Source organism: Thamnophis elegans, chromosome 10 (assembly GCF_009769535.1).
Source record: "Thamnophis elegans isolate rThaEle1 chromosome 10, rThaEle1.pri, whole genome shotgun sequence".
In the NCBI taxonomy this organism is placed as follows: domain Eukaryota; kingdom Metazoa; phylum Chordata; class Lepidosauria; order Squamata; family Colubridae; genus Thamnophis; species Thamnophis elegans.
Genome location: NC_045550.1, coordinates 51,131,305 through 51,151,481, shown reverse-complemented (window position 1 = coordinate 51,151,481; position 20,177 = coordinate 51,131,305). Strand labels below are relative to the sequence as shown.

At 35.7% G+C, this 20,177-nt stretch overlaps 1 protein-coding gene across 1 annotated transcript in view; it reads left to right on the top strand.

The window, feature by feature from the left end:
• SI (sucrase-isomaltase) overlaps positions 1 to 20,177 on the top strand; it is a 98,561-nt gene that overhangs the window by 42,571 nt on the left and 35,813 nt on the right. The window contains 12 exon segments of the mRNA XM_032225133.1: positions 689 to 820; positions 2,933 to 3,023; positions 3,026 to 3,043; positions 5,498 to 5,547; positions 6,617 to 6,787; positions 8,816 to 8,965; positions 11,032 to 11,238; positions 11,998 to 12,152; positions 15,146 to 15,314; positions 17,425 to 17,521; positions 18,608 to 18,720; positions 18,837 to 18,962. Of these exon segments, the coding sequence (XP_032081024.1) occupies positions 689 to 820; positions 2,933 to 3,023; positions 3,026 to 3,043; positions 5,498 to 5,547; positions 6,617 to 6,787; positions 8,816 to 8,965; positions 11,032 to 11,238; positions 11,998 to 12,152; positions 15,146 to 15,314; positions 17,425 to 17,521; positions 18,608 to 18,720; positions 18,837 to 18,962 (1,479 nt within the window).

The following is a 20,177-nucleotide window of genomic DNA, read 5'->3' as shown; positions in this document are numbered from 1 at the left end:
TTAACATTTCAAATTAACTCTGCTGTGTAGAAATCTGTAAAGCATTTTATACACTTTAAAATGCATATATGTCAAAGGTCTGGAGCTGCATACAATTTTGTAGGGGTACTCAGTAGCAAAGTATACACAAAAGGTCAAATCAAAATGCTTAGATACTTTGGATCAAAGAGAATATTTTACTTTCACTGAAGCATTGCTTTAATCGGGTTACCTTTGATGATCAAGAAGTAGTACATCAAACATTGTCTAGCCTTTCTAAGGAAGTTGTGTAGGGAATGTGTGGATTGTTGAGCATTTTCTATCCTGCCAAAAAACAAAAGCAAAACACATGTTACAATACAATCTTTTTTTTTAAAGAAGCACATTACGACTATACAAAGCTAAAATTCATAGATAAACTCACAGTCCAGTTGAGTACCTCCAGTTCCCCTTCCCCCATAAATTTACTCAATATGAATGAAAAAGTTAAATTACTGTATACTAACTTGGTTTTTTTTTAATTGATTTGAAACGTTAACCATTTTTTTTTCATTTTTATAATACAAAATACAAAAAAAAATAGAGTCATGACATTTTCCTCTGCCAATTACATTATAAAAAGGAATATATTGCATTCTTCTTTGTTTGTAGGATTATCAATCCTAGTTTGTACTAACAATTTTATGAGTATAGTAAGCCTTTATTCTAGTTCCCTTATAAAATAGGGTTGAAAGCACCTTGCAGAAAACAAGAGTGTCAAATGTTCCTTCCGGAAAACAAACTTGGACTTCATCTTAGAGGAGGATACATATTTCCTATTCAAGAACCAGCCAATACAACTGTTTACAGGTATGTTTCTGATATTAGTGTATTCAGGTGTGGTGAAGCTGTGACATCTATTTACCGGTAATTTGTTTAAAGCACTAATGGTGGATGAATAGACTACATAAGAAGGGAAAAACAAGTTAATTTTTAACCTCACCATGAACAAATGCATACAGTACGATTTAGCCATTGTCCTTCTTTTGGCTATTAATCACAATAACACAAAAAATATCAGATAGAGAAAATATTAATTACTTAGGTTTGATGTAGTGGATAGGCAGCCCAAGTGCTGATGGTCCAAAGTATATGATAGGAACATCAGGATTTTTTTCAGCCCACTATTCTTGAAGGTTGAAAGGTTTCTTCAGTCATCTAGGAATTTGGGCAGACTTTCCAGTTCTTGGGCACAATATTAAAAACACAGTTCCAGCATGATATGGAAATCTCCTTTTTCTGCATAGACTCAGTGTATTGTTTCAAATACCTGATATGATATGATAGGCACGTATCAGCAATTAGTGTTGTTTGGAGGAAGACAAAATATTCACAATGCATGAGCCAATGTTATAAATGGATTAAACATTACTTTTCCAAGTCTAAAACATTTAAAGTTTTGTCCAGAGGAAATGCATAGGCACGGAGAGAAATTAACTGCATGGTTTTTTATTAGTTCTCATTTCAAGGTGATGAAAAGAGAATTTGTTCCTTTGAAATTTCATTCCAAGAAGATGAGAACTTGGGAGAGTAGTGTTGTTGCATTTATTTGTGAAAGGGAGTCAAGGAGAGTATGTGAATATCTTGTCTACATTATACAACCATCTCTACAGTAGTTTTGTGGCTACATATTTTCACACTTCAATTGCTTCCTAAGGAATAATATCATAAGACACAAGGTAATTTCTGCAATATGTTTTCTCTTCCCTACCTGTTATTATTACTGTCCTAATTGTTTCAGAGGCCTGACCTATTGAAGATATTTTTTCCCTTTGGGGGAAAATTCAGAAATACCTCATCCAATTTTTCTGCCCAAAATTTGATTAATAATTTTGAAAGGCCATTTTTTCGTGCCTGACTGCCTGGCCCACCACCCACAACATCTATCATCTGCCTGCCTGCCTGCCTGCCTCCTACCTACCTACCTGCCTACCTGGAATAAAACAGAAAAAATCATGGTAGAAAAACAGTACTACATTATAACAGAATAACAATATAACAGAATTGGGAAGGGTATTTTGGAGACCTTCCAGTCCAGCTCCCTGCTCAAGAGGAAATGCTACACCATTTCACACAAATGATTGTCCAATGTCTTTTAAAAACCTCCAGTAATGGAGCAGCCAATTATGAAGGCAAGTGGTTGGATAATTGCTCTCACTGTCGGAAAATTTCTCCTTGATTCTAGTTTGGTTCTTTCCTGATTAGTTTCCATCCATTGCTTCTTGTCCTGTCTTCATGTGCTTTAGCAGCATTTTGCAACCTATGTGGTCTCCAGAAGCTGATTAGAGATACATTTCTGCCAGTGCCATTGATATTAATGATTCTACAGTTAGAATTAGTTCTAGAACTTTTATAGATATCATATCCAGGGATCTCTGACCATTAAGAATGGAGGTGAAAGTGTAATAGGTCCTTTTTGCCACTATATTTTTCTCCAAAAGCATTGAAATGCATTTATTTGCATATGTATGCTAGTCATTGATTGAAAAAGGATTGACTGACTTTGCACTTGTCTGCCAAAATACGTGCACAGATTGTGAAATTTCAAAAGCATGTGCTATAATTGATTGCCGCTAATCACATTGACTACTGTATGGGCAATAAAATGGTATATAAGTTGGAAATTATAACAACATACACCTATAATTGGTTAGTGATTATGATAGGATGTCCCCCCTTGGTTCGTAGTAAATAGACCTCAATTGAAACAATTTAGCTTATTTTCTGTGAGAAAAGCTTAATTTAACACAATGATACTTATTTCCAAATAAACATTAATCTTTCACCCCATTATTATTCTCCTTACCCATCACAAATCCCTATATGCTCAATTATTTCATGATATCATTAGAAGAATAGAATGAATGAGAATGTAGTCGTATTATAAAAGCTCTGAATATCTGGGCCATTAAAGACAATATGTTTTTTAACAGCAGCCGTACCAAAGCCTATGGGACTTATAATTGCTTTAGACAAGAATGGAGAAGCAACTGGAGACTTATTCTGGACGATGGAATAACAAGAGGTAAACTTACTAACAGAAATAGATATGTGGTAGATAGAATGATAGAATGTTAAGAGAACAGAACAAAAGAAAGAAGAAAGAAAGAAAGAAGAAAGAAAGAAGAGATAGATAGCTTGATTGTAATAGCACTTAGACATATACTATACTTTACAGTGCTTATAGCCATCTCTAACAGTATATAGAGTCAGAATATTGCCCCAACAATCTGGGGTCCTCATTTATCCACCTCAGAAGGATGGAGGCTGAGTCAACCTTGAGCCTAGTTGAGATTGCAGTCAGGAGACTTAGCCTGCAGTACTGCACTCTAACCACCGCACCACCGTGGCTCATAATAGATACCATAATAGATAGGGGGAAATAAGACACTCCCTGAAAATAAGCCCCAGTGCTTATTTTGGAGCCCAAAAGAAAACAAGGTAGATGATAGATAGAAAGATAGGAAGATAGATAACAGAGGCAGGCAAAGCAAACCTATTTTTTTCCTAATTCAAAATAAAGTATGCAAATAATCATGGAGCTTCAGTATGTTAAAATCAAAATTAACATTATGAGCTTTACATGTTCAAGTATTTCAGCAATGAACTGATCTTATCAAAGCTATTTGAAACAGGGTCCTTTGTGCTCTCTGAGCTTGGTTGTTGTCTTGCAGAAATTGCATTACCTAAAGTAGGTAGCATCATCAGTGCTGACAGAGCAAGCCAGTCGAATATAAACTGAAAGAGAACTCCATTCCTAGCACTTATGATGTTTATTTATGTATTTGTAAAATTCATTTGCTGCCCATCTCATATCCAACATGTCCAAGAAGTTACCTAGTTTGGGTAATGAAATGTCTACAAGAAAACAGCCAAGCTCAGAGAGCACCAGGGACTTCTCATTTCAACACTGAGTTACAATACTTTCCTTTATTGGTCTTTGAAACACCTGATTTGTAGCAGTGGAATATGGAAGGATATCAATTTTAAGAGATTCTCAGACGTCTTAGTGCTTAGCGGTAATTGAGAAGTTTAAGGGAGGGAGGGAGGGAGGGAGGGAGGGAGGGAGAGAGAGAGAGAGAGAGAGAGAGAGAGAGAGAGATTGAACATTTGGGTGATAATTACTGCCATGAATACTGAATGCCTTTAAGGTAGACTGATGATACGGTATCTCAAAGATATTGGCTTCTTTTTCAAGTTCCAAAATAAGCAGATGTTCATTGCATTAATTTAAAATAAAGTAATATAAAATGTTATCTTTTAGTAAATAAAATGTAGTTGCAATGAATTTAAAATCAAAAGTAGCTGCCCTTTAGAATTTGCTAGCAAACTTAATAGATAATATTCAGCAATTAAAGTTATGTCTAGAATTTTAATAGGCATATATTGTCTACTCTGTATAATAAGCAGTTTGGGTCACATAGTTTTACAAAAGGTTATTATGGAAAAAAATGTCTTCCATTTCAAAAAAAATAATCAACGGATAACGTCTTCAGAATAGAAAAAAAGACACTATAGTAGTTTATTGACAAATACCACCCAGGCATGTCATTTCTTACTGGCTAATCATTTTTAAAATCTATTCTTTCACCATGAACAGACTTTATTGATAATTAGATCATTTGGGAGGAAGGGGAATTTTTTTCTGTGATTTATTTTAATTAAATTAAATAAAATTATCTTGAATGTGATGGGATCTCAGTGTCCATAATAGCAATTCTTTTTGGAATGGGGGCATTCAGATAATTTGGTCTCGTGACCCCAGAATTTGTAGTTTAGATAGATTGAAATTCACATTTTCCCAAACACCAAAGTCTTCAATTAGGAACGATGCTAGGTAGTGCATAGATGATGTATATTGACAGCTGATCTTTTGTAGCCTCTGGCTTTCTGACACCCTAGAACACTAGTAAATCTCCCAGTGTCACATTGCTGTCATGTGACATTTCACGATATTTTTCCCATTCGCGGAGCTGAGTGGGCAAACGCTGCACATGAGGCATCCAGCCCACAAGCTGCAGTTTGACACATCTGCATCTAGAATCACCCCGCTGAATTTCAGCAACATGTCATCAAAGTTGGTGGAGTATAAAAATTCTTTCTTTGTTATAGTATTTCTAACATTTATTTCTGTAAGATTTGTCCATTGCTGACAGTTCTATACCATCTACAGAACGTTTTATATCACTTTTCCTTAGATTGCACTGTAGCCTGGGGTATATTTATTTATTTATTTCCATAGTTCCTTCAATTGTTCTATTGATATTACGTCTTATTGTTCCATCTGTTTGAATATTTATAGATAGATGTTTAGATGGACATCAAGACCAGTTATCAGCAGATCTGTCAAATATCATTCAAAATTTTAATAATATATATTCATCACATGTACATTACATAACTCTTTAAAATATTTAATTTGATTAATTTGCTTTAATATTTTTCTTTGTTATTTAAAACATTTCTCCTTATGTTTTAGATACAGTCAGAAATGAAAACTATCTCTTATATAACTTTACTGTCACAAATGTAAGTATGTCTTAATTAGTGATGGAAATTCAAATTGAATGAAAATATTTTAACTGGCTAAATATGTTTAAATATATAAATTCTTAAAGAAAAATAGTGGATAGTATGCAGTAGTGGATTGCAAATCCTGTTCCAACTGGTACGGTTGGAACAGGGCCAGCAGCATCCTCATGGACACGTGCAACATGCGCACACATGCACGCAGTGCCACATGCATTAAAGTGCTTCAGTGATGCTCCGCAATGCTCCAGCTGCTCTGCAGAGCATTGCGCAGGCGCTGTACGTGCCATGTGCCTGCGCAGAAGCGCAAAAGCCATTAAACTCCTGTAAGGAGCTCAGGCAGGTGGGCGGGCCCGCCGGAGACCTGTACCGGAATGGTATCCGGTAGCTCTGGTATGCTCCCGGGGCATAACACCTGCAACCCACCACTGATAGTATGCAACCTGTTATGAAGAATGAATATATAAAGAACATTTAAAGAAGAACATTTTTTGATATAAGTATATTCCTGCCTATGATTTATATGGAATAGCAGAATGAAGGATACTTAAGAAATGTGTGAGAGAGCAAGAAGCGTAAAGAATGAATGGGTTAATTTAATTCAATATGTGGAAAGTGAGTGCATTTTTGGTGTACCAAAATATAGTTTGAAAGACTGAAAATCTATAGAGTGACTAGTGACTAATGTTGTAAAAACTAATATTGGATTTTATTATTTTATCTCCAGTTCTAATTTATTTTCCTCATAAATCCTTACTGTTTTTCTGCATCTGTGAATCTAACTTAAACTGTTCCCTTATTTGTAATAAATACGATCAACATGTTTAGTATTGGGGAAACTTACTGAATTTAAATGCTAGACAAAACTCATTTCATTATAACAATTAGATTTCATGATGTTAACACATTTTATTTTCCAAAGGATGTTTTTGTACTGTACTTACAACAAATTGTTGTTTGTATCTTAATTACATGATTTTAGCTTTAAGAGAAATCATACAAAATCATAGAAAATTATAACTAAGATCAGTGAACTAAAGTGTTGTGTAATGATTTTACTGTCTTACAGAAAGTCTTAACTATGGCAGTTATACATAAACGCTACATAGATCCAAATAATCTGATATTTGAGAACATCAAGATTCTTGGGCTACCCCTTGAGCCTTCAGATGTGAAAGTAACCTCTAACAATGTGGTTCAATCATATAATTTGACTGTCAAGTATAATGCTGCAGACAAGGTATACATTGCTGAGTGTTTTCATAAATTTTAATGAAGTTTTTTTTCTCCAAGACCTGGCTTTTCCAGCAGGCCTGGGGCTGTTGACCTCATTGTCGAGGTCCAGCCCAAGTGAAATGAATGTATCTGTGTCGTTTTAACTTGTCTTATTTTATTTTTACTTTCTTTTATTTTCTTTCTCTTCCCTTCTGTAAGCCACCCGAAGTCCTTTGGGATTGGGCAGCCTATAAATAAAATTAAACTTACAAACTTACAAACTCCTACAGATAATATCATTTGCTACTCAAAAATAAGTGCTAAAGGTATATTTACCAGATTTATAATGTAGTCAAAAACAATGTTTCACAATACATTCTTTTAGATATTTCAGTGAGAGACACTTAGGTGAGTGTCTTTTTTTTTAAGCTACCCACACATACATGCATATCAGATAATATCCAATGGCAGTTGTAGTATTAGTTGTGCCCATATATGCAAACACAGCCAAATAGGAACAGTTTTTGAAGGTGCTAAATTAGGGTGTCAAGCTCCAAGCCCAGGGACCAGATCCTGAGCTCTATTTTTGCTGGCAGAGAGCTAACAAAACAAACTAAAAACGAAACAAAGGGGAAAATGTTTCCTCTTTTGCATTTGAGCATGCAAGAAGGTACAGGAAAGGAGAAAGGGAAGGAGGAAAGACAAAGAAAAATAAGGAAAGAGGGGAAAGAAGAAGAGGAGAAATAATAGGGAAGGAAACAGGAGAGAAGGAAGGAAGGAAGGAAGGAGGAAGGAAGGAAGGAAGGAAGGAAGGAAGGAAGGAAGGAAGGAGATTATAATGAGAGTGAAGGAGGGTCTGAGGAAAATGCTACCTTAGTACTTGGCCACCATAGGTGCCACCGACATGAGTGATGTTGAGCTGGCCATGCATTGATTGTACTTGAAAAAGGTGATCGTAAGAATTTAGATAAAAGTTTTCTCCTGTCCAATCATGTCTGACCTTAAGGGGCAGTGCTCATCTCCATTTCCTAACTGTGGGAACCATCATTGTCCAAAGATGCTTCTATGTAGTCAACATAATCATATGCTTAGACACATGGAATGCTATTTCCACTGAAGTGGTACTTATTTATCTACTTGCATTTGTATGCTTTCAAACTACTAGGTGAGCAGGAGCTGAGGTGAGAACGAGAGCCCACTCCTTCACATGGTGCTTGAGTCTCAAACTCTCAGTTGACAAGTCAAGCATCTTAACTGCTGAGCCATGAGCCAAACCATATAGGATAAATTTGACTGGCATACACACACAAAAAGATTTACACCTTATTTTAAGAATTTGATTCTTAATAATATTCATAACCATTTTTGTTTTTGTTGTTACTTTGAACTTTGATATATCCTTTAGAGAGTGACACAAAAAGAGACATGGAGTTCAATATGCATTCAATATTTCTCTTTACTATGCATATTGAACTAAGAATAAAATTCTGAGACTAATATAGTCAATTTTAATATTCATAACCAGGTGACTAGTAGGGATTTGAAATCAATATTCATACAGCCACTTCTAATTTGATTATGTGGCATAAGTTAATATTTTCCCAGTACTGCTGGTCTCAGCATTTTCCTAAAATAATTCTGCCTTCCGACTTGTCCTGAATACCTTAAAAAGACCCCCAGAATATCTGTGTATCACGTTTTGTCTTGCAAATCCCTTTGAATTACAGTCTGGTCCTTCAATATTTTGTTGGCAAGTCAGGTTTCTCCAGCTGATTAATATAGCCAGTTGTACATTACTTAAAAATAAAAAGGTAAAGGTTTCCCTCACAGTCATAGTAGACTAGAATACTGTTTCTATTTAATCTGCTACTTTTAGAATATGCTTTTATTCATATATCTTTATATATTTTTGGATTTTGTGTGATCAATAAAAAGACATTAAGCTGTTATTTTAATGTGGTGAAACCCATTTTTAAAAAAAACAGGTTTACATATGTGATTTACATTGGATATTTATGTGGTCCATTTTTGGTTTTTATTATGAATTTCATAGGTTGCTCACATAACTGGTCTTCGTCTTAAATTGGGGGAAGAACATACACTATCCTGGAAGCAGACTTTAAAAGATATTGACAAATTTGATTGTCATCCTGAAGAAAATGCATCAAAAGAAAAATGTGAAGCTCTTGGCTGCATATGGGAAGTAAGGGAAAATATCCATTTTGTCCTTCTTAGGTGTTTTTGCTCTTTGAAATTCAGTTTGTAGAGACTTTGTGTATTTGCATTTCTTTTCCTCTTTATTTACAGCCACAAATTGGAGTCAAAATAGCTTATCAACTAAGCAGCTCTCCGTCATTTTTTTTCCTAAATGTTCTGTAGAATTTTGCTGAGTACAATTTGTTGAGTTCATAGTTGACTGTGAAGTTTCCTAACTGCCTACTTTTGAACAGCATAACTGGATTAAATGAAGGTGTAATGCCACAAGAAGGCATTTTTTTAAAATGCTGTAATTTAGTTCTATAACCTTAATTAGAACTGTACTTGATTGTGAAAATAAAATGTAAAAATCACAGTACAATGGATTTGCACTTTCTCCCCACTTAGAAATAGAAAATAATGTGGAAAAATGCAGATATTTTTATGTTTCTTACTAATTTGAAATAAATCTAGGAATGTTTCCATGTGACCTAAGAAAATGTAAAATGAATGGAATTGTGGAGTCCTTGGTGCTCTCTGAGCTTGATGGACATTCTGACAGACATTTCATTACCAAACTAGATAACATTATCAGTGAGCTGATACTGTTAACTAGTTTGGTAATGAAACTTCCTCAAGCTCAGAGAACACCAAGGACCTCATACATCAACTGAGCTACAAATATTCTCTTTTATAAACAGAATTATTTATGGATAGATTGCAACTCTTGTATCCCACCTGTCTTTCTTCCCAGCTATGATCTATGTTTTCTTTTTCAATTCAACTCAAGTTTCTATATCTAATGGCACAATGTTGCTTTCCTTGACTATCATTATCAACAGCAAAAGTTGTGCTGTTGTATATATTCAACTTATTGGCATCATGACTACTACAGCTAAGCATTTTTATTGATTTTGAGTACAAACCAATTAAAGCTGAGCATTCCTGCAGAGCTAAATAGACAGAAAGGTAGCTACCTGGTATGCCTGCCCAGCACATTTCTCTTTAATTCCACAAAAAATGCATGGAATTGGACAATATTTGTTTATTATTCATGAAACTCCCTGCATTTCTGAAGCTGTCCCATAAGAAGCAAGATATTGTAAGCTGTAGGGAGAAAAAGACACTGCATAAAATGATTTTGCATACTTTTGGGTCCCCTCAGAGGGCTTTCCTCCTGCCAAGAGATGCCAATCAGCTTATTCCCCCATTTAACTCTCAGTTACTTGAATCAATAGTTTTTTAAAAGTCCATCATTATATTGGATTTGACTCTTTCTAAATAACTATGCTATGCTTGTTTCCCAAAGTAATTCCAAGAAGTATTCTTTCAGCTGTCTGTATAGCAACTGCAGAATCATTTTAATTTGATCAAACAAGACTTTTAACATTAATCTATGATTCTATCTTTAATATTTTATGTTGCATAGTAACTATGATATTTAATGCTTCTTGATTCAATTCATCAGTGGGATAGGCAATGGAAAGTTTGCCATTTCAATGACAAAGAATGCTTCTAAAGATAGAAATCTTAATTGTGATCTAAAACTTTTATCCAACTATCCAATGTTAGTGCTGACAATGCTACAGTTTACTTTGAATTTGTAATCAAAGTTCAAGTTCAGACTAGTTCCTACACTGTTATTTATTTTGTTTTTCTTTATGGTCTGGGACTTTAAATAAATGATTTTTTGATTGTTTTAATTCTTGTTTTTTTTCAATAAAATTTATTTCATATTTTGGTATTCATTGTTACAATATGATGCCCCTGTACCTTCTTCTCTAATAAGCTATTCTAAGATCCTTTATAAAGAAAAATGGTGTGGAAATAAAATCAATGAATATATTATGGAACTGGATGAGACAACAGTATGTCTAGTCATATGGAACAATCCATCCCCTTGTTATACAATTCTATGAAGACATTCAGTAGTAGCTGTGGGAACCTGATTTAGAAAAGTCTTGCAAACTAATTGTAAATATTGACAATAATAAATTCAGAAATTATGGATTTAATCTCTTTCCAATTCTATTCTACTCATTGACATATTCTTTTTGATTTTTAATAAAATAGAAGTCTTCTGTTGCTGGCGCTCCATACTGCTACTATCCTCCTGACAATGGTTACACAGTTGACCAAATTGAATATACATCATCTGGTTTAACAGCCAATCTTGGTACAAACATCAACTCTGTTAGACTTTCAGGACAGCAAATCCCCCTCATTGACAAACTTCGTTTGGAAGTAAAATATCACGACAATAACATGCTTCAGTTTAAGGTAAATCTCTTCCTAAAGTTTTATAATGGATCACTTTGGAAACAGATGGATGGTTTTGTCATTATTAATAAACAGTTTGATCTGGTTCAAAGTTTGCCCAACTACCTGGTTTCAAATATGAAACATAAAATATCAAAAATAGCACAATTGATATATTGTATCATGGTGGATACACATTTTTAATTCTTATTAGCATCTTCATCTAATCATTGTGTTCTCTGTTTCATAACATTTTAACTTCATTCCAGACTATTTTAAAGTTCATTCTAGCCTATTTTTGCAGGAGTGATTTTATTTTTATTTACCTGTGAAGAAATATCAATATCCATTTTCTTTTCAATTTTCCAATATAGATCTTTTTTGCAAGTTCTGTTCTATCAGAAATGCATTGATATACAATTTATTTTGGTCATTGAAACACACACACACACACTTTGCATAGCCCCACTCTGACCACACCACAGTTGCTTTATGACTCTAATTCAGGAGAAGTTGAAAATAAATAGAAATATAAATCTCTTAATACTTGATTATTTACCATTTTAACTGGAGCTTATTGACCGCATTTTCTGAAGGAAACCCACTCGCCTCTCTATATTGATCAGAATCTCTTTTCTTTGTTGGAAGATCATAAGTAAAACTTTTTGATGTGTTAAGAAACTTTTATCATCATTAAGTGGGAGAATGTTATAAAATGAACATGCAGTTCTCTGATATATGTTTTTGGCCAGGTTTTAAACCTTATACTTTTATTTTCAGATTTACGATTATAGTAAAAAGAGATTTGAAGTTCCAGTGCCTCTGAATCTTCCCCAAACACCTATAAGTACTTTGGAAAACCGTCTCTATGAGGTGTCAATTCAGAACCACCCATTCGGAATTCAAGTTCGGCGCAAAAGCACAGGCACAGTCCTGTAAGTAGAAATGTGATATTACAGAGGAAATATTTAATTGGTGAATTAAAGGATATTGTGGAGAATGTTGTGGATGGACAATAGCATTAAGTGCTATGGACTACATATAAAATTGCACATATTTAACAAGGATGATTTAGTTACCAGTGCTATGATACCAGGGGAGTTTTCTTAAATTAATATCTCCCCCCACTATTGCTATTACCTTGATGGGAAATCAAATCATTTCTAGGTTAATTAATTGGTTGGTTGATTGACTAATGGGTGGACAGCTTCTTAACCAAAAGGGGTTTTTCAAGAGGCAACTGGACTTTCTCATTTTTTTTCTTTTGAAGATGTTTTGCTTTTCATCTAAGAAGCTTCTTCAGCTCTGATAGGATAGTGAGGAATGGAAGAATTTATATTCCTTGCAGACAGTTAGTAATCTGCATCACTTTAGAGGGTCATTGAAGCCTTTGGAGTTTCCAAAAGAATAACAAACAAAAAAGTCCAGTTGCCTCCTGAAAAAGCACCTTTGGGACAACCATGACCTGGATGACTGAAAATCTCTACAGACTAACTTCTTAACTAGACAAATTGAATTTCATTTTATTCCAATCAAAATTCCAATTTTTTCCCCAAATGTTCTAATTTTTTTCCCCATAAGTTTGAAACATAACTGTACTATTTTTAAAATTTCCTAGACTTTGCTTTATTTTAAACTTTTCAGTAAACACCATGTGAATCAAAGTAATTGCAGTTTCTTTTATGCTCATCAGGTAATGAACTAAGTCTATCACCTCTTTTACCTTTCTTCTGCCATGATCAAATATCATAGAAAAATAAGCAAGAAAGTAGCACAAGGAGATCAAAACCTCTTCAGTGCTTTATACATGTTGGGTTTGTTTTTCTTTTTTGAGAACCCACATGAAAATGAAGAAGCTAATAGAAAAGGATGCTTGAGACAGGAAGAAAATAGATGCTAACCTTCAGTGAGGAAAAACGGAGAACTGTAGAAAAAAACCTATAGAAGTCTAATTTAAAAAATACATAAAGGAAATTAAAAAAAATAAGGAAGAGTTCATATAGATGTCTGGGTACTGTAAATGAAGTATTTAGAATAGAATAGAATAGAATAGAATCAGGGATTGGCCCAGATTAGGTGAACCGGTAGTAGCAGTGGCGGGAGGCTCCGCCCACCTGCCTGGAGCTGCGCTGGCTACCTGTTGATCTCCGGGTGCACTTCAAGGTCCTACTTACCACTCACAAAGCGCTCCATGGTAGTGGATCTGGCTATTTGAGAGACCGCCTTCTGCCAATTACCTCCCTGCGTCCCATCAGATCGCAAGGGTAGGCCTCCTCCGAATTCCATCCGCCAGTCAGTGCCGACTGGCGACTACGCGAGGAGAGCCTTCTCAGTCGCAGCTCCGACGCTATGGAACAATCTCCCCGTGGAGATCCGCACCCTCACCACCGCCCAGGCCTTCCGCACGGCCCTTAAGATCTGGCTATCCCATCAGGCCTGGGGATAAAAATCTTAGTTTGTCCCCTCCCGAATGATGAATGAATGTTGTGCTTTATTTTTAATATTATGTATTGTCTTATGTTTTTTTGTCTTTGTACCCCCCTCCCCGTGTTTTGTAAGCCGCCCTGAGTCCCCTCAGGGAAAAGGGCGGCCTATAAATTATAATAAACACTCTAAACACTCTAAACACTCTGGATGTTTCTGTACATGCGCAGAAGCATTGCATGTGAGCGCGTGCATGAGTGGACTTGAACCAGTAGTAAAAAAATGGCAACCCACCATAGAGCAGAGCAGAGCAGAGCAGAGCAGAGCAGAGCAGAACAGAACATAACAGAATAACAGAGTTGGAAGGGAAACCCTACACCACTTCAGACAAATAGTTATCCAACATCTTCTTAAAACTTCCAGTGTTGGAGCATTCACAACGTTGGAAGACTAAAGTTTAGAATGAGCTACAAAGCAGATGAAAATGCTAAGAAAATAAAATGAGCTTCTCCAGATCATTCTGAAATAAATGCGAAAGAATCAATGTGTCAGAATTACGGAAAGAATGAAATGAATTTACATTACAGGAAAGTTGATTGCAATTATGTGTTGCAAATAGCTTCTACAGAGTCAGAAGAGTTTGACAATTACATCCGTTCCACAGAGAGTTGTGGATTGTCTTTCACTGGATCTATTGAATTAGAGGCTACATTGGGGCTGATTTATTTTCAATACCTAAATTGAACAGGACTTAAACTTGGCCTAAGGCCAACTCTATGACTTTCCAAAACATTAAAATACAAGTGCAAGTGCTTAGTGTTGTAGATCTTTATCACGGTGTATAGGAGATGAGGGCCATTACAGTTCTATAAACTGTTAATATTTCTGCATCTAGCTGTCCAGTGGTTTTAATCTACAGCTATCAGTATTCTGGCTTCTTTCATTTTTTACATTTTGCGTCTCTTGTCATTAATTACTTTACAAGAACATGTCAGTTCTCTGGGAGAGCTATCTAAAATCAGAAATTAAAAGAGAATTGTTTCAAGGTTTGAATGCTATGCAATTTTAAAATTCACTGATGAATCAGTGATGTATAGAAGTGAGGTCGATAGCTCAAAAATATATAAAATGGAAGAGCTGCAATGTTTCCCCTCCATTTCTCAACATCAAATAGTATTGAATACTCTTTTTGTTTTAATATCCTAAGGAAATAACTTTGTGTTTTGATGATATTAGAAAATGTCAACAAGTATTTAGTCTCCTTGCAAGAGCAATGACATTTTACTGCAAGATAGAAACATCCCTATTTCAGTATAGTCACACATTTTTTTTTGGCTAATAGCTGGTATATTTTTCTACTTTATCCTGCAAATGATTAAAAACTCAACATCTTCATATTGCATTCTATTTATATGTTACTAATATACCTTAGTCTTGTTTGATGTTTAATTATAGTTTAACATTTAATCATTATTCTGACTGCAAGCTTTTCCTCCCTTTATAGCTGGGATTCCCAGTTACCTGGCTTCACCTTCAGTGATATGTTCATTCAGATTTCAACTCGCCTACCTTCACAGTTTGTATATGGATTTGGGGAAACAGAGCATAAACAATTCCGGCATGAAATGAATTGGAAAACCTGGCCAATGTTTGCAAGGGATCAGCCTCCTGGAGTGAGTCTGTTTTTTCTTGATAGAATTCATCTTCCCTTATTTATTAGATTTTAACTGAGTAAAGCAACTAAATTAATGCCTCACGGTTCTTTTAAAATGAAATGTATACATTTATTTAACATTCTTATACATCACCATATTTCATAATGGCTCTAGGCAGTAGCAACATAACAAAAGACATATTAAAGGTCTACAGTAGTCAATATTAATAATCAATTAAATTAAATTAAAATGTCCATGCTGGTTACCATATTTTTGGACTATAAGACACACTGGTGTATAAGAGGCACCAAGATTTTGAAGAGGTAAATTAAAAAAAGTATTTGCACTCTGCAGGTCTCCCAAACCCTCTGCATGCCTCATTTTTTGTGAAAGTTTGTGAGGCCTGCAAAGTGCTCCTGGGGGTGGGGGGTGGGGGCAAACATGCATAAAACATCCCATTTTTGCTCATTTTAGTCCTCCCCAGCCCCTGGGAGCACTTTGCAGGTCTCCCAAACCTTCTGCACATCCATTTTTGCAAAGGGGGCGGGGTTTCAGGAGGCCAAAAATGCTGTATTCAGTGTATAAGACACACCCAGATTTTCACCCTCTTTTTTGGGGGCGGGGGCAAAAGGCTGCATCTTATACTCTGAAAAATACTAAATGAAAAATGCTAAATAATAAATGAAACTATTTACGTGTTACAATTTTAATTTTTTTATTTTATTTTTGTTGTAGTTATACTGCTTAGAATATAAACAATCCCAAATAAAAAATTGAGTAAGAAAGTAAGCACAAAGTATTATATGACAACAACATAGAGCATCATATAATCAAACTACAACTCTGGAAAAATTCAACCTTCATCAATTTCTAGAAAGTGGTTCATAATAGGGCAAGTTCAGTTCCTAGGTAAATTTTCCCACATTATCAGACCACAACAGAGAACCAACTAGGTTCAGTTACTTTAGGAATCACCAAATGTTTTTCCTAGAATATATGGCCATATCGATCAAGTGGAAAAGGTAGTTCTTCATGTCTATCAATGCCAAGGTAAATTGCAGTAGGGCTTTATAGGCCAAAGCATTATTTGAAGTTGGTGAACTTGGAATGAACTTGGAAATCTACTAGCAATACAGGGCCTAAACATTGATGTAATAGTGCTCAACAACACTGCTAATTAGTAAGCAAGCCACTATATTTCATACAAATTACAATGGCCAAGTGGGCTTCCAAAATAAGCCAGTAGAAGACTTTGTAACAGGTTAGCCAAGTGATATCTAATTTTGTGAAATCCCTGTACTCCTGGTAGGTGCAAGCTAGACAAAAGCTCCTTGGGCATATCTCCACCAGCCCATTCAGCAATTACTCTGAGTCCAGAATGACCTCCTAGTTATGAATCTAACTCTTCACAGGTTCCTTTTTAGTGAACAATAACCAAATAGCAACTCCTTGGGTTCATGCTTCAGACATCAACATATGTCTGTCCCATCTAATCCCAATCCTAATTATTTCCAAACACCAGGATTAGTTTTGGCAGTCTATGTAATCTTCAGTATCATTTGCATAGTGAAGAAACATCACCTTAAATCAATAGATGACCTCTTCCATGTCTTCATGTGGATGTTGAAAAGTAATAGGAGAGGATTAACCCATTTATTTATTTATTTATTTTTTATTTATTTATTTATTTATTTATTTATTTATTAGACTTATATACCGCTTCATAGGGCTTTCAGCCCTCTCTAAGCGGTTTACAAATTTTTTAGCAAATTGAGTCAGCATGAGACCCATGAGACATCCTTAAAACTATTCATTGAGTTAACCACTGTTCCCATAAAACCAATGTCTGAACTACTCTTTAAGATAAGAGTGGAACCATTATAGAATATTGTTCCTGATCCCCAGTTGGAAGGCAGTTCAAGAGGATTTTAGAGATGATGGCATCAAAGGCAGTCAAGAAATCTAAAATATTCAGAAGAGGCACACTTCACTCAGTGATGTCTACACAAAGATATGCTGTATTGAGAATGTAGTTTATTGCATTCTATCGATATTCACATGCTAGCAATAAAATGTATATGCCAAACAATGCATTTGGTTATGACATTTTTTATCTTTATGCCTATAGTATAGATTTAACACTTATGGAGTTCAACCTTTTTATATGGGCTTGGAAGAGGATGGCAATGCTCATGGAGTCCTATTGCTGAACAGTAATGGAATGGGTAAGTTGTCGTTCATTTTCTAGTGTCAATTCTAAACTAAATAAATTGCTTTCAGAAATCATAGACACCTCATCATTGGAGTTTTTAAAGAAGAGATTGGACATCCACTTATCTGAAATGGTATATAGTCTCCTGCCAGAGCAGGGGGCTAGACTAGAAGACCTCCACGGTCCCTTCTAGCTCTATTCTATATAAACTAATGCATATCATACTAAAGGTAAAAGTAAAGGTTCCCCTCACACATATGTGCTAGCTGTTCCTGACTCTAGGGGCAGTGCTAATCTCTGTTTCAAAGCTGAAGAGCCAGTGCTGTTCCAAGATGTTCTCCATAGTCTTGTGGCTGGCATGACTAAATGCTGAAGGCACATGGAACGCTATTACCTTCCCACCAAAGGTGGTTCTTATTTTTCTACTTGCATTTTTACATGCTTTCAAACTGCTAGGTTGGCAGAAGCTGGGACAAGTAATGAGAGCTCATTCCATTACGCAGTGCTAGGGGTTCGAACCGCCAAACAGGTGACCTTTCTGATCGACAAACTCAGCGTCTTACCGACTGAGCCACTGTGCCCCTTATGCATATCCTATTAGTGAACATTAATTCATAGGCCAGATGAGACTCAACATGGATTTTGGTAATCCCTGCACTGTTCATGAGGCCAGTATGAAAGCATCAAATTCTTTTTTTTTTTTTGCTAAATGTTTATCTATCTGTAAGCAAATAGCTTAAAACAGTTTACCATTTATATCTATATCTATAGATCTATGTATGTGGTGTGTGTGTGTGTGTGCATACACACACACACACACACACACACACACCTGTCATACCTGTTATTCCAAGTTAAATAGTAGATTACTATTATTTGTGAAATAGCTTACCTAAAGCAAATAATTTGATACAGTTCCATGGTTCTTCTTGCTGGGAAATGCAACACATTTCCTGCAATTTCAAGGGAGAAGATTGTACGTCAGTTTGCTCAACTCAGAGGTGAAATGACAGAGGAGTGATTTTCATTTTTATTGATTGGTTTTATAACAGTATTTTCAGGTCTATGCAATATTTATTTCCCCTTTGTGAATTTTCAGAGGTAAAATTCCAACCGACTCCTGCTTTAACCTACCGTACCATTGGAGGAATTTTGGACTTTTATATGGTTTTGGGCCCAACTCCAGAACAAGTCGTTCAAGAATATACTGCAGTAAGAAGCCATATTACCAAAAAAAAAATCTACTCCAAAATATGATAATATTCCTTATTACACCAACACAGCATTGACTGTATAATCCCTATTTATTTATTTATTTATTTAATTAGCTCATTGGACGTCCAGTTTTGCCTCCATATTGGGGTTTGGGATTCCAGTTGTGTCGATATGGATACAAAAATGATGCAGAAATATCTGAATTGTATGATAACATGAAAGCAGCTAATATCTCATATGTAAGTTATTCACCAATGAGCATTTCGTTTCACAGCTTTCTATCAAGAGAGAGAGAGAGAGAGAGAGAGAGAGAGAGGAGAGAGAGAGAGGAGAGACAGAGAGAGGAGAGAGAGGAGAGAGAGAGAGAGAGAGAGAGAGAATGTCATGAAATTACTTGAGTTATACAATTACTTAACATTATGGTTATACTAAATTATGGCAGCATGAAACAAAAACTTTTCTAGACTTACTAAAACATCTAAAAGCTCTGGATAAATATTTAAGGCGTCAGTAATTCAAAAGAAATTTTAAAAGAGAAAGAGATCCATTGTAAATCTGACAAGTTGTAATATCAACTATTTCTTATAGATGGCATATAATGGCACTACCAGTCTAGAAACAAACATGTATTGGGTTTAAAAGTTAGTGGTGCAATAGTCTTTTATTCCTTGATGTATGTATCTATCTATCTATCTATCTATCTATCTATCTATCTATCTATCTATCTATCTATCTATCTATCTATCTATCTATCTATCTATCTATCTATCTATCTATCTATCTATCTATCTACCTACCTACCTACCTACCTACCTACCTACCTACCTACCCTACCCTACCCTAACCCTACCCTACCCTACCCTACCCTACCCTACCCTACCTACCTACCTACCCCTGGGATGTTCAGTCACTAGAGGCAGGGAGGTGGGAACTCACCAGTCTCATAAGGAAAAGGAAAGAATTTTAAAGAATTTTTCTAAAATAATTAAAAAGGCCAAGGTAGTTGCTGCCAGCCAGACTCCAAGTCACAGTGACTTTGAGTCTGCTTAGTGTTAACTGTAGGGGGAGGAGGCGAGAACTATGGGCCTCCTTTGCATAAGGAATTTTTCATCTTTTAAGAGTTAAGCAAGGGTTAAAAAGCAAAAAATTTCATATGCAAAGGAGGCACATGATTCTCCTGATCTGGGAGCAGCGAATCACACCTTGCAGTTGAGCACGCTTATGTTGGGTGGGAGGAGTCAGTTCTTCAAGCAAACTTCAGGCTCGAGGGACCGCGCCTTCCTCCCGCTCGGTTTATTTTTTTGCAAAGGAGCCGGCACTCCTGGAGACTTCGATTGGAGCAACAGCTGTGACTGCGGTGGGCTTTGACTCAGCTGGCTGGGTTTGGGATTCTATCACCCCAGACAGGGCGGAGGGGGAAATAAACTCTTGGGGCTGAAAACGCAGCGTCCTCC